The sequence below is a fragment of the Aplysia californica genome, unplaced genomic scaffold (assembly GCF_000002075.1).
Source record: "Aplysia californica isolate F4 #8 unplaced genomic scaffold, AplCal3.0 scaffold00269, whole genome shotgun sequence".
Classification (NCBI taxonomy): Eukaryota; Metazoa; Mollusca; class Gastropoda; order Aplysiida; family Aplysiidae; genus Aplysia; species Aplysia californica.
The window spans coordinates 501,981-517,439 of record NW_004797539.1 but is presented as its reverse complement, the minus strand read 5'-3'; the positions used below and the strand labels follow the sequence as shown (position 1 = coordinate 517,439).

Here is a 15,459-nt window from a genome sequence, read left to right as displayed (position 1 = left end):
GGGAGGATTATTTTTTTTAAAGATACACTCGGGGGAGGGGGGGGGGCAGTGAAGGCAACACCAGGCCAGGGGACAAAAACTGAACTTTGAAGCTAATTTTAGTATTCTAAATTTTTGATAACCTCTAGATCTAGAAAACTCTCTGCAAAACGCGTGTTGGTGCAGGCCTTGTGTGGACTCGGGATCCGTCATACTCTTTCCTTGCAAACTCTGCAAAGACAAAAGGTCAAAAGGTCAAGGCTAGCTAAGTCATCCAAGGCCCACCTTTTCTTCATCTTTGCTTTTGTTTTTGTTTTTTGGGGGGTTTTTTGGGTTTTTTTTTGGGGGGGTTGTGGTTTTTTGGTTTCATTTGTGTGTGTGTTCGTGCAGGTATGAATAGGACAGGAACTGCACCAACTACTAATAGGGTAAATGCCTCTGGTAGTTTTCATATTTGTCATTTTTTCTTTGTCATTTTCTACATTTGTTTGAAGTCGCAAACACAATCATGCATATTTGATGTGGGTCAAAATAAAATATTAATAAGGGTCCCAAATTAAGTATGCGACAAGAGGTAATATAGCCTACTACAGATTTTTTAGGTCAACTACAGATTTTGGGACAAAAATGTGCGTCCAACTACAGATTTTGGCCCAGGCAATGTTGGCAGGTATGCTTTTGTAGATAATGAAGGAACACGCTTATAGTGTTAAAACTTAAAAGGGATTTTTTGGACTTCAACAACTGTAAGCCTCTTAAAAACATTTGTTTCACTAGGATGAGCTGCGTAACACATCAGTGGAACATGAGAAAGCAATAGTGTGTCAGCACTGGCATGCCTTGCTGGATGGGTACAGTGAGTCGGAGGTTGTCGCAGAGAGAGAGAACGTTTTTCGAAGAATATGGAGACATCGCATCGCAGCAATGGTAATAAGCACAATATTATGAATATATTTGTAGAATTGAATGGAAAAATTGTAAGTGTCTATATAACATATTCATATCAATAGCTTTCAAAGGGTATGAACTGAAATATACCTGAACTATTTCTTCCTGTTGTAGTAAATAGCAGTATGCTCCTAAACACTTGAAATTCACAAAATTTCTCAAAACTCCTTTTAAAAAGTGACTTAACAAGTTTTTTTTATCAAGCTCTTCATTAGCTTTTATGTCTGCAGATTTTATGCTTTTAGTTCCTGAAAAAAAAGCAATCACAGTTGATTATTTAATGTATGTAGTAATAAGTAGTTGAGATTATTTTTTTCTTTGATTATTTGTGCAGTTAAACATTTAAATGATTTCAATATTCATGAGTTTGCAGGAGTTTCTTTGAATTTTAAAGCATTTTTTGGTTGCAGTTAAACTTTTTATTCATTTTTTAGTACTTTGTATGTGATGTTTTTACCAAGTACTCTAAAAAAACGAGGAGTGGAGTAAAAGATGTGCTCTCATAACTCAGATCGGCCTTGCCTGGCTTTGAAATTTTTCTAATAGATAGAATAAATTTTTATTTTAAGAAATGGCTTTTTTAAATTTTCCGTTAATGAAACTAGTATACCTTTAAAAGATATTATAATTCCTCATTTTTTTCTCCTTTGAAAAGATTTGTTATTTATATGAGGGATAAGTAGATCTATAGCTTTGATGGATTCCGTGTATTTACCCAAATAGGTGTCTGTGACTGAAGTGGATTCTCTGGACTTGATATTCGATGATGTCCCCCTGAACACAGCATCAAAGAAGGATTTGAAGTCTGAGCTGTTGCGAGGGTTGACAGTTCCTCACGAGCTCTCTGACTCTCAGGAGGATTTGACTACTCAGGTGATGGTAGAGGGAATATGTCACAATGATAAAACTTTGGTACTTTATGTATCAGCTATTTTATAACAAATTCTATTTACTGGAAAAAAAAGAAGGTTCTCTCTCTTACATTCTAACTTCCAAATAAGCATAAGCTATTTGCAATTTTTCTTCAAAGATGTCTGTCCTGTGTTTCTTTTACAACTTGTATTCAAATTTCGCCCTGGGCATCTGCCTACACCTTGTAGCCTTGTCCTTCCTCTGCAAGAAAACGATAATTGATAAATGGCCCAATGCAGCTCCAAAGTAGATCTTTACCAAAAAATGTAAAAGGCATGTCATTGTTTTAGTAGAGATTTACGGCGCTCGCAACTGCATAAGTTCATATGAGCGCCAAGGGGTGGATGTCTACAGAGAAGTCTTTACAGGGAATAAGATTTACTCTGCTCACCTCTCTAGCTTCAACAGCACAAAGTCTGCTTCGACTATCAAGGCGTCCCGGAAATAGCGGTTCTCAAGAGTGTGACAAACATACAAAAGGAGTAGAGGAAAATGACGATAGTAAGGATTAGGAAAGAAAAAGCAGCAGTTCCCTGTTTTAGTTTAGGCGCAGTTATGAGCATGACATTGTTGGATCCGCCCATTTACAATTCTTCTGTGCTTTAGAACGAGAAATGTCCTTCCTTTGGGAATGGCCTAAAATTTCAATAATGCTCAATAGTTCAGCCCTTATACAGAGAGCAAATGAGTTCAACAGTTTCTTTGCCTTCAGCCCATAAGACTCTATGAGGTAGATGCGAAAGTAAGAGGGCTTTGTTATTTTATTTACTTGCTGTAAAACAGGAGCTTGTTTTACTGCTTTCATTGTTGTTCTTGTTAATGCTGTCTTAGCAACTTTTCCTTTTTGTAAAAATCACTTTTAAATTATCAAATATGGGTAAATGCTCTCTCGTACACTGAAAATATTATGTAATAATCAAAGGACTGAATGTTTCTCAACAGGAGCTTGAAGTGCTCGATTCTCTCATGGGGTCTCACCTAGATTGTGGACTCATCGGTGAATGCAGCCAAGTGGCTGCTGTGTTTGGCCATTACAACCAGGACTTAGCCATAATTCAGGTAATATATTCAGTGTGAATTTCTCTGCAATTGATTGTACTGTACCTTATCTTCGTTTCATTTACTGTCAGCTGTACCTTACATTGCTTCTTTTACCCTCATCTGTACTTTGCACTTATTTCTTTTCTCTCAGCTATCCCGTATGCTTGTTTCTTTTACCCTCAGCTATACCTTACGCTTGTTTCTTTTACCTTCAGCACTTGTTTCTTTCACCCTCAGCTATACCTTACATTGCTTCTTTTACCCTCAACTATACCTTACATTGCTTCTTTTACCCTCAGCTATACCTTACATTTGTTTGTTTTACCCTCTGCTCTACCTCACGCTTGTTTCTTTTGCCCTCCACCTCCTCCTTCTTCTCTGTATGGAGATGCCAATATAGCTAATGTTAAACCATTAACCATGTTGACTGTACAGTTATGTGACAGATTATTTCAGACAAATTTTTTAGAGGACTTGAATATTCTCCAATTATTCATTAGGACACACAGAGAATATTTCAAGAAAAAAAATCCTGATGTTCTTTTTGGGTGATGTGGGTTTACATTTTATTTTCTTTGTTTGACAGACGTGCAGTGCTTTAGCAAGCAGACAGATTGGCTTGGATGGCATTGAGCCAGCAATGAGACGTCTTATCTCAAAGACAGCAATAGGAAGGATCAAAAGACGTTCTTCTTCCTTCAGTTTATCCAGCTCTTTCAGTGGTGAGAATATTTCAGTGTCACATTCTTTTTCCTTTGTTTATCACAAACCCTCACACACTCAAACACGCATGCACTTACACAGATACACATGCCCAAATGCTAGCTGACTTGCACACATGCATTGTATAGGTGTCACAGTTGTTCAGTTTGCCAATCACGCTCATTCTCATATACTCAAACACACTTGCACACTTACACTCTTACACTCTTACACACACACACACACACACACACACACACACACACACACACACACACACACACACACACACACACACACACACACACACATATATGCTTTGAGAACACATTGGTGTCACTTTGGTTACTTTCCATGCACACCCTCACTGAATCATACCCTGACACACACAAGCATACTCTCAAGGAGTGTGCTACTGTAGGTCTTTTTTGTTTTTTACCTGAATTTTTCAGTGTGTTGCTTTTGCACAGCATAACATGAGTATTTCCCCAATTATGTGAAAGTTATGAAAGTGTGCTTTAATAAGAAAAGAGCAAACTCAAAGATGGAGCTACACAATCCTACTTACAATAGTTCATGTGCTTATCAATTGTGTGTCAAAAACCAAACTTCCACTTGAGTTTATGAGTCTACAGCTGTTTATTATTTACTTCATTTTTCTCTCATTCCATAATATAGTAAAGAATTTATCAATTCATTAAAAAAAATTCTTAATTGAATCTTTTGTTGGTGACTTTTAACCATTTGACTTACATGAATTCCTTTTTCTTTTTCTTTTCTTTTTTGTAGTCACTCTTTTTATCTTATTTTTTTCAGTTTCAAGTGGAATTGACAGTTTGGATGATTCTGGCCTACAAGATTCAAATGAAATCAGCTCAGCTCTGGAAAAATTGCTCTCTCATTGCATGAAAGGCAGTCAAGTGTGTCTCCACATTATCACTTGCTTCAAGATCGCTGAGGTAGGATTCATATAATATGTTATATTTGGTTTCACTATTAAAGCACATTTCGTCAATTATGGGTTAACAATTGTTTATCCTAACCCTGTGAAAGTGAAAACTTTGTTGACTTTTGAATGATCATGGTCTTAAAAGGGTACTGCATTTGTTCTAGTGGGCAACCATTTACTAATAAACAGTGAACCAAGCTGATGTTCTCTGCAAGTGGGATTAGTTTGACAATGATAATGTAGTTTTTGTATACAGTGGTACTCTAGATTATGGGAATAAATATGGACCTTTTTTTTTCCTCAAGAACTATAATTTTGTCTGGACTTTGAAGCTCCTTCTGTGAGTGTATGTTAAGATGGATTTGATTGGGTTTGGATCTTGTTGGGTTGTATTTGGCCAGAAATGGGGAAAGAACAGAATACAACTCGCTCATGAAATTGGTAAATGATAGGACCAAATAATGTTCTCCCGGCCCGAGGATACCTTATGGACATCATTGCGTGAAGAGCAGAGGATTAATGAAGTAACTGAGAAGGCAAGTAACAAATAGACTCACTGCACACCAGCAGAAAGGGAATGGGGGCACCTACTTCTGTGTATAGTCTCTACATGAAAGCTTTTCTGTCTTTTCTTTACACTGTCTTATGCCTAGGCCTAGACCTCCTTTCTTAATTGATAACTGACATGACGAAATGAAGTTATTGCTTCTATGAAGAGTATTGTGACAAAATCACTTCTGATCTTTGCAGATTCTTGGTGTGAATTATGGAGACATTGTGATGGCCCCTGAATTCGAGTCTCTCCAACAGCTGCTGAGAGCTGATCATCCCAACAAGTTTGTTTTGGCTCGAGATTTTCTCGTCACCAGTGGCTTGTCTGACGATGAGGTAATGTCTCAAAACTCTTGGAAGAACTTAACAGCTGTCTATTTTACCCTTTAAAGTTCATGATTCCCCATGTAGATATCAGTTCTACATGCAGTTCTTCATATTCCCCTGAAATGTATTCTCTAACGGATTCAAGTAAGTGTCATTTTGTTAATTAACTGTCATTTCTTTTTATTAAATGGTTCATGTCTCAGAATTTTGACTGACTGACATTTTCTTTTCCAGGTGACAGGGTTTTTGGCTGATGCGATTGTGGATATGCTAAAAATGTTTGTGAGAGGCCATACTGACTCAGGTAATGATGAGTAAATAAGTAGATTTTTGTGTAACTTGAGGAAAATGTTGAGCTACATAGTATCATTATTCAACAATGTTTTTTTTTCTTTAGTTTAAACACATTTTTCTTTGTTATGGGTCTATACTCCTGATGTCTACACTCACATAGATGAAATGAGTCTACATTATTCTAGCCTCTTGGATATCTTATCAGAGATCAGACATTGCAATGCCTTTACTTGAAATAAAAGGGATCTTGGAGTAGAATAATAAAGTGTACTTTAGAGGTTAGACATTTCAAAGCTTCTTCTTAAGTAAATGGAATTTTGGAATGTAATCAGAGATTTTCGAATGCCTTGATTAAAAGTAAACAGAATCTAAGATTATGATAAATTTTTCATGTTCTGCAGATTTTGATTTGGACATGGGAAGCTCAGGAGTAGAGCTAATGTTCAACCCGGCGGATGGCATGGAGGTTTTCGCCCAGTTTCTGAAACTGTGTGAGAACACAGCATTGCTTGGAGATCGCATCTTACAGTCTGTGGCATCTCTGGCACCGGACAAAAATGAGCTATCAGCTACAGGTGGATTATGATTTGAGTTCTGAGTCGTGTCATTAGAAATGTTTGCTTTTTTTTTTTGCTTTAGAATGTAGAAAAAGGAGGTCAAAGCAACAGTGGGTGGTTGGCAGGTGCTCTGGTGTGGTTTGCTCCTTCGTTTCTATCAAACATCTATCAACCTAATCTCTCCTCCTCCTTTTCTTTGTACGTTACTATCTAGTAGTATCATCTCGAATCTTTGGCACATTTATGGCTTTTTTGTGTTGCAAGTGGCGTAAAACTAACCATACCACCCCCACACCCCCACCCCCCTGTTAGCTGATTCAGTGCTGTGTTAACGTTTGCGGACTTACCTCTCTGAACTGAACAATTTTGCCATCAAGTGTTGGTTTACACTCACACACATACACGCGCGCACACACACACACACACACATCTACACATTCTCACAGACACCCATATGTATCACATACACCCACATGCTCTTACAAACTCACATTATATTATAACAAACTTATTTTTGTATTTTGTGTAAATTTTGCTAAATTTTCCTCCTGTTTCATTTTTTCTGTAATCAACTCTGGTGTTGAGAGTAGTTTTTAATCCTACCTAATAAATCCTTGAAAGGAACTACTTTATGCTTTCTGGTTACTGATGCAATTCAGTTCATTTACAAACAAAATATGAATTGTTATCGTCCTGATCAGATCTGACCATCCAGACAGAGCTGATAGTTATGTCACACGAATGCTACACGATCTCATCCAACATGGAGGGGATTTCTCATGTCCTTCGTGCAGCCAGAGTGTGCTGTGACTGTCTAGCCGAAGCGGGAGAGTTCACCCTCATGGTACTTTTTGTTGCTTGTTTGTTTGTTTGGGATAATGGATGCTGTATAAACACAACCATAGCCCTCTAGTCCTGACACATGTAAGAAATTGCATACAATATGCGGATGGTTAGAGGATGCAATTGGTAAACCTACTTCTTTTCTTTCCCTCAGTTTTTATATCTGTTTCTCTTGATTTTGCCTGCAACACTAAATTATCTTTATTGTGTTGATGTACTTCTCATTACCCAAAATGCTCAAAACAAATAGCACCGGTTACCTTCTTAGTGTGGATAGTAACCTTTGTTTTATCTTCTCTCCTCTGCTTATTTCCCACCTTTCATTTTTAATTTCTCCTAAGATACAGTTCAGGCTTTAGGGTAAGGTAAGTTTTAGCTATTCAATTGTCAGTAATTTTTACCATGAATAGATCTGTATTTTGTCATACATCATTTAAAAAAATATAAAAAATTTGTTTATGGATATGACTATGTCATCATGGGTTTTTTTTCAGATTGTTGATGATAATTCAGGATATTTTCTGGCTTTTCCATCTGATCAAAAATTTTAATCTACTAAAAATTCTATGATTTATCTTCAGATTCGGCTCTTGACCGGTGTTGGGAGATACAGCGAGATGTTGTATGTGTTTCATGCTCTCCAAAAGCATCACCAGTTTGAGCTGCTTCTTCGTAAAGGAATGGACAGGGTAAGATTTGTGAATGTCTCTAGTTAATTAAATGTCTGTTCTGCTATTTACAATCATTGGTATACTTTCAAAATATATACTTTGACATTTTAGAGTATTTAGATTTTTCCTCTATATTCTTTTTATGGAAGACACAAGCATGGTCATCTCTTAAGTCGTCATTAATTTGTGAGAATTAATATTTCTTTTGTTGAAATAATGAGAAATACTGTTGTTCTTTTGGAATAAAACATGCTTGCCGAAGCATCAGGAAAGATTGAAACATTGTTCTGTTACAGAAAAAAAAGGTCTATAGTTCAACAATTACCCATAGTTGGTGCATTCTTATCACAGTTTCGAATTCATTGAGCTCATGCTGTAATGTTTATAACTTTTACATCTTTGCTTCCTTCCTCTTTCTATACCTATCAGGAAGACAAACTAAAGGTTGCCATTCTGGACTACCTGAAGCGGTACCAGCCCGATGACAATGAGGCTTACACAATGGTAGCCCTCAAGTTCTCAATGTTCAGGGATATTGCAAATATGCTGGAAGCCTGTGGACATCGCTCAATGAAGCATCTGAAAGAGAAATCTCTTGGTAAACCAGTTTCTTGTGAATCAATTTTTTTGTATTTTTAAATTTCTTTTTGTTTGTTTGTTTTGTTGTTTGTTATTTTTATTGGGGGGGGGGGAGGTTTCTTGGTTATTTGTCTTTTTTTGGGGGGGAGGGGGGATGTCTGTAAGATGGTGTGAGGGATGCACTGGATAAGGGGCGAGTGTAGGTAGATGGTGGGGAAAGAGGATCAGAAGACAGGTTGTTCTTTGTTATAATTGATTGTGTCTGTAATTCAATGTCGCTTTGTGCAATTTTGATGCTCAGAATAATATACAATGTTTTCCTTTCTTTTATCATATTCATCACCCGCTATGACTAACACGAATACTGCACTTTCAGACGGTCTGTATTTTTTAACATATAAACTGATTCGAATATATGTCTTTTATTTTCAGATAATTCAAAAGAGTGTCAGGACTTACTGAAGAAGTGTTTGCAGTATTTTCAAGATGCAGCAGAAAGCTATGTGAAGGTAACACTCATATTGGTTACTTCACTTACACTTTTGAAATGCAAGTGTTTAAGAGAACCAGGTTCCTCATTTTGTTTTCATGTGTATGTGTACATGCTTTGGGGGGGGGGGGGGGGTGAGTGAGAGAGAGAGAGAGAGACTGTATTTATTTGTCTATTGCCACCATTATTGAATAAGTGCATTTTTTTCCTTTTATCCGGAAATATACCAAGCTGTTACGCCATGGAAATGCGCTATATCAATGTGATCCATTATCATTATCAGTTTAGAGATGTTCAGGTACCGTCGATTTTGTTTTAGTATAAAGAGAATTCATGTCCTCTCATAGGGAATGGCTCTCCTAACCTTTGCTGCTTGAAAATCCTTTATGATAGCTACGTAGGTATTGTTACACCAAGGAGGACTTTACGGCCTGACATAGACTGGATGTGTTGTTTTTTAACTACAATGTTGGGCTTTGAATTGAAAGAACATAAAAGTGTCTGTCTGTTGTACTTTCCTATCTTCAAATGTCTTCAGATTTCACATTGCTGCTACTGCCAGCTATTGTTTCTTCTCCACAAATTAAAAATGTTTTTATATGAAAGAAGGTAAATAGAGGGTGCCACTGGTAGGTACAAACAGCTGTGATGTGTGCTTTCCACAACTGCAATATATTTTGTATTTCATGACTGTGATATATTTTGTTTTCTACATCTGATAGATTTTTTTAATTTCTGAATCGTGATACATTTTGTATGTCACAACTATGATATCTATGTATAATTCACAACTGTGGTCTGTTTATTTCTCCCAGGATAACAGTGTGAGAAAAGCTCAAAGATGCATCAAATTGGCAAGACTTCTCTCCCTTCAGCTGCAGCTTCTGTCAAGCGGACTCGTGGTGATATATCTGAGCAAAGACGAAGTCACAAACTTCATAAACACTCATCCACGGTACATTGAGGTAGGTTCATTTTCATGACCATTCTAGAATGGAATTCCAGTGGTTTCCGTATGAACCAAAATCTGACGGACCGACAGGATTTTCAGCAATTTAATAGTGTTTTAGGTTTAGAGATATTTCTCAAATAGCAACAACTGTCGACATTGTAAAATTGGGAATTCAATGCTTGCGAGAATTTCACTTTTTGAAAGTTATTTTACTCATGTAGGCTACCTTTTGCCATAATGGCAAGTTGAGCTACAGGCTGTAAGCATTGAGTTTTCTCTTCGACATTGTCAGCTTGCTTAATCTGCTGAATGATCACACAGAACAGATGAAAGAGTAGATCAGCGCACTCTACTATGGTCTGTGCTAGGCTAGAGAAGTGAGCATTAGACATATAATACACCACATGCTGTCACATGAACTAGCCATGACCATCTGATAGACATACTTTCGCTATCCTTGCATCATCAGGCACGTTTGTTCTCGTGTTTCTGTCTTCTGTTTTGGTATCTTGAAGTTCTTAAGACATAATGATTTGCGTTACTTTAGGGTTGCTAGTGAAGATGTAAGCAACATAACCCTCAAAATTCTTTACAGTTTATAAGTAGGAACATTTTGACGAATCGATAGTTTTCCTATAAAGACAAAGAAGAAAAAATTGTAGATTATATTTCCTGTCAGTTAATCGGTGTTTTCAGATTAACACATTACACCCTGAGGGTCTGAGGGGAAGTCCATTGTTAGATCCTAAGCAAGGGGAAGGAACCCACCTCCCGTGAATACAAGCCTTTAAAAAACACATTTTAAAAATACTAAACAAATTCCAAAAATCCTGAAAAAATAATAGTTAAAACGAAAAATGAATGTAGTTTAAGGAAAATATAACTTAATGTATGCGCAAACTGTTGAAAATGTTCTAACTTTAGTTCAATCGGGGTGTCCGACCCGTCACTCTCACTCTCACCCTCACGGTCGGGCCCCAGATCTAAATTCTAGATTTTCTACGTCTGATCAGTCTGAATCGCCCCAAATTCTTGCTACGTTTTCATCAAAATCTGAGTCATCTGATTTGTCGTATGCTTGTTTTTGCTCAAATCCATCGTTATTTCCTTTTTCAAACTCAATTGTGTCGCTTTTCAACAAGTCGAGACACCTTCGAAGTGTCGGTAACGCGATCGCACTTCGTTCGGCTCTAATTTTAATACTAAAACTACTGGCCCGAAAATTTCGTTTCGGTATCAAACAAAAGAAGAAACTTTTTGCAATAACTATTCAAATCAAAATCTCAGCCCCGGAGTCTTGTCAAGGCGAGACTTCGTTTCTAAAGACGCTAGGTCGGCGCGGGCGGTTCCGGGCGAGCCAGGGTGGAGCGCGTAAGGGAATTCTCGGGCGGTACTAGGCGAGTTAGGGTGCAATGTGTTAAATGTGTTCGATTTAGAAAGACTCCACTGGTTTGTCATTTTCAGGAGTAAAATTGTTTCTTTCAAAATCGGAAATTTTGTCACTTTCAGAATTGGAGTTATTGTAAAGTAACTGTTAAAATTTTGATAATTGTAGCTTTAAAAGATAGAATTGTTGTAGTTTCTTTTTGAAGTAAGAACAGCTGTGATTTTTTAAATTTGAAACTTTGAACTCTTAAGAGTAACTCCAGCTCATTTTATCTGTTTTATTGTTACACCTTTATGTATTCTCAATTGTTCTCGATAGAATGTGACCATTATCATGCTGACTTGCTGTAGCATCTTTCATTGTGCCCAGAGATCCATCTTATAACAACTGGAATAAATTAACTCCACCAAGTCATGATTCTCATCCAGATTTCAAAATGGCAATTAATCATAAAAACGAAAAGAAGGCACTTTACACACGATACCAAAGCAAAAGTGATCATAACTGAGGCAGTTTATCGAAACAATAAGAGTCAAATTTGTGAAGATTTCAAACTGAATTCCGGCACTTTTTATTTAGAATTAATTTACTCAAATAGTGATTTTGGACTTATTATATATTACGACGTGAAATATTACAACTGTAGTAATGAGATATTGTGTTTTACCTGCTAATTTTCATTTCCTAGTTTGAGTGAGTGTAGCTTTTGTTTTGAAATTAAAATTACATTACATACAGGACAGGGGATTCTAATTCAGAATGTCATTTTTTGGGGTGACAGGCGATGGTAGTGTCAGATGCGTATGAGCGGCGTGCAGACTGGGCTGAGGCCATCTACAACAATGTGATTGTGACTGGAGACCTGCGCTATCTGCAGGAGATGAAGCTGCATGTTCTGATCACTCCAACAATTGTGGAAGATGTGGTGAAAAGGTAAATTTTGTGGTACCATTTAAGAGCTTTGCTTCAGTCATTACTGGTTGGTGGATGGTTGGAGAGGACTGCTAGTAGGTCCTACTTTGTTACCTTCTTTTTTGTTTCTGTCTTACTTTTTCCTTTGCACTTAATGACTTTTGTATCAGTATGGTTCTCTTTACTCAATCAAAACAAAGTTACCAGATGATTTGCTGCACTGTTCTTGTGTTCATTGCATTGTTTTTATGAGCAAATAAATCAAGCTAGTGGCTGCAGGTTAGGTCTTACTTCTTTTTTTTCTGCCTTTCCCTCTGTTGTCTGTTGTGTCTGCTTTTCCCCTGCTCGAAATGACCATTATTGTGTCTTTACTCGACTGAAACAACTGCTGTGTATAAGAGAGTGCGAGCAGGGAAAGGCATTATCATATTAATTGCTTCTCTTTACCCTGACTTAAAACTAAGACTTGTGTGTGTGTATTTGAAGCTTTATGAAAGTAAAAGGTAAGCTTGTGCAACTTACACAACTTTTGCCTCCTCCTCCAGGTACAAGCAGGCTAGTGTCAAACCGACCGGGGGTTTAATGTCAATCCGGAAGCTCTTGGCAAACTGTAAAGACGCCCAGATGCAGTACAAACTGGCCTCAGAGCTGGGCCTCACAGACGTGGTCAGCACTATGTTGAAGGGAGATACCGGCAGTTTCCTTCAAGATCTCACTGTCGTGTGAAAATGAATATTTATAGTGTTTTGCTACAGTGTAACTCGAAGAAATACATCAACTTTTTTATTGTTCCAAGGCTACTGCCAAGGTCATTCTGCAGGTCCTCAATGAAGTCCAGGAGTCAGCATGCACTAAAAATTATAAGTAGTGAAAAAGCACTGCGGGCTGAGCCAACTTAAGTGCTTTCTCTTGTCAGAATTTTAGTTGTTTTGGTTTTTTTGGCGTGTTGAAAATTTTCAAGAAACTGGTTACACGTTGGAGCATAACACCATTGATATGAATAATGTGTAGGCCTGCAATAAACCAAATACATTTCCCATTCAAATGCAATGCTTTGTACACACTGAACATTTTGTGAAATGATATTATTGAGTTTGTTAATTATTAAAATGTTATAAATATTACTGTTTTTGAAGTTTTGTGTGTAAGGAGATACTGAGACAACTGTTTTAATTTATGTGGAATGCCAACCAACTCAAAATTTAATATTGAATACAGATTTTTATGATTAGGTTTTTGTTTTAAAGATGTGAAACAATAGTCTACATTGCTCTTGCAAGTGCTGAAGTCTGTATCTAAGTGACTTGTGTACATTACCCATGACTATGAGTTTTATTTACAATGCATTTCATTGAGTCTTGTGATTTCTTGTACAGTATGCAATTATTGCCGTAAAATTCAAAGTGAGGATGAGTGAGAGGGTTGTGAAAATACACTTCTAGTTTATCCAACTGAGAAAAAACTCTGGTTAGTTTTGTATGGAAACATGTTGTACGCTTGTCTTTTCTTAGGATGAACTAGTTTGATGGGGATTTTTTTTGTGGAAGGGGTAATGTTTTTTTCTTTAATGTTTATATATCTTTATAAGAGATCAGCACAGTTTTCTCTCTAATTGGAAGACGGTTGTGTCACCTTCAATTCTGCCATTCATTATTTGATAACCCACAAACTCCTATAATTCTAGTTTTGTTTGAAAAGCAAAACCACAAAGTCCATCTTTGTGATTGGCATCACAGGAAGGAATTGTTTGTTTGAGGGGTTTTTTCCTTCATGGAAGAGTGTCATAGACTGTTCCTATTATTGTGCCTTTCCTGCTTTACCTTGTACTTGTATGGTGATTACAAATTCAAGATTCTTTCCGCAGTGACGATATATGATGGCTAGACAGACGATTTTTAATTCAGGGCCTTCAGATGTGCACGAACTACCTCAAATGAGTTAACAAGGACGGTCTGCAGACAAAATTATAGTAACTTCACTAGCTTGGTTTATGGCTGTTTAGTCTGATTGAGGAGAAGCACATTAAATAGACACAATAATGACAATGTAGTGCACAGAAAGAGCAAGATAGATGGGAATAAATGAGGTAAAGAAAGAAGTAGGACCTACCAGTGGTGCAATTTTTTTTAAAATATATAGTTATTGTGGCATTTTATTCTTTTTTTTTATATTATTGAATGGCAAAGTTTTATCGCACACCTGAGTGTTAGATCCTTCTGATCTAATCGAGAAGAGATATCCTGCTCACTTAGCTGGACAGTTAATGTCATGACCTTTGTAAAATCCGGTGTACTACTCTTAGTCTTATTTGTACATAATTTTTAACTTGAAATTCAAATTGAATGATCCCAAAAGTTTTTGTTGTGAGAATGAGATAGAAATCTACATTAAGACATGAAGGATATTTCTATTTTAAAATTTAAAAATAATCAAATTGAATGTATAGAGTTGGATGTCCATCCTTTCACTGGTGATGTTTTTGTTGTTAGGATTTCATATATTAATTTGTTATTTTATATCACTAGTCAATGCTTACATATGTTTAGTTGGCTTGTCTTATAAACTGTAATATTACTTGTATATTTGTGAAAAAAGAATAACATTTTATACCTCACAGTACAGTGCCCCTGGTGGTGTACAAAATAAATTAACAATATCTTTCTGTAGTAGTGGGGACTCAGTTAGCTCAGCTGGTAAAATGCTGGGCTTTACGCAGATGACAATGGTCCAAATTCCCATTGAAGTGTCATTGAACTTGGGTTGTGTAGGGAGTTTTGAAGGCTCTGCCTTATTGGCTTGATTCTGTCGGAGATGGATGTTAGATTCAAGGCCCTATCTCTGAAATAACTTTTCAATATTATTGAAAAGGGGTGTTACATTGATACAATTACCGTTAACTGTAAGAAGCATTACACCGTACATGAATGTACATTATTGTAGCAGATCAGGGAATGAAGGTATGTCCTCAAAGAACTGTTGTGTGAATGAAGATGTTCGGTTTGTTCAAGATCATGAAAATTCTACTGTTATTTATTTTGACATGAGAAATATTCTCTTAAGTCTTTCATAAGGCTGTGGTCCTACTCATAATTGTGTGTGATTTTTCATAGCTTTTCTCTCTTGACCATTAATGACTTTTTAAAAATCACAATGTAATGAAAATCATAATTCGATGTGTTTGATGTAATGGCAGTTCCCCAAGTTTTGAAGACTATTACGATACTTGTTGGTTGAATAAAATTTCAAATGAAAGAAACTACCAAATATTGTTACGCATCTAGATATAGTGATTTTTTTTTTTACTTCATCAATTGATCATTAATTATTTATGTTTCTTTCAAACCCCCTTTCAACAAACAATTGA

At 36.6% G+C, this 15,459-nt stretch overlaps 1 protein-coding gene across 1 annotated transcript in view; it reads left to right on the top strand.

The window, feature by feature from the left end:
* LOC101861666 (spatacsin) overlaps positions 1-15,355 on the top strand; it is a 53,465-nt gene extending 38,110 nt beyond the window's left edge. The window contains exons 30-44 of the mRNA XM_005101086.3: positions 757-906; positions 1,651-1,800; positions 2,782-2,898; positions 3,467-3,602; positions 4,399-4,541; positions 5,282-5,419; positions 5,645-5,714; positions 6,106-6,279; positions 6,963-7,105; positions 7,686-7,793; positions 8,205-8,373; positions 8,787-8,863; positions 9,660-9,809; positions 11,965-12,116; positions 12,641-15,355. Of these exons, the coding sequence (XP_005101143.2) occupies positions 757-906; positions 1,651-1,800; positions 2,782-2,898; positions 3,467-3,602; positions 4,399-4,541; positions 5,282-5,419; positions 5,645-5,714; positions 6,106-6,279; positions 6,963-7,105; positions 7,686-7,793; positions 8,205-8,373; positions 8,787-8,863; positions 9,660-9,809; positions 11,965-12,116; positions 12,641-12,821 (2,058 nt within the window). The 3' untranslated portion in view covers positions 12,822-15,355. The remainder of the gene's footprint in view (positions 1-756; positions 907-1,650; positions 1,801-2,781; positions 2,899-3,466; positions 3,603-4,398; positions 4,542-5,281; positions 5,420-5,644; positions 5,715-6,105; positions 6,280-6,962; positions 7,106-7,685; positions 7,794-8,204; positions 8,374-8,786; positions 8,864-9,659; positions 9,810-11,964; positions 12,117-12,640) is intronic.
* The last annotated feature ends 104 nt before the right edge of the window (positions 15,356-15,459 follow it).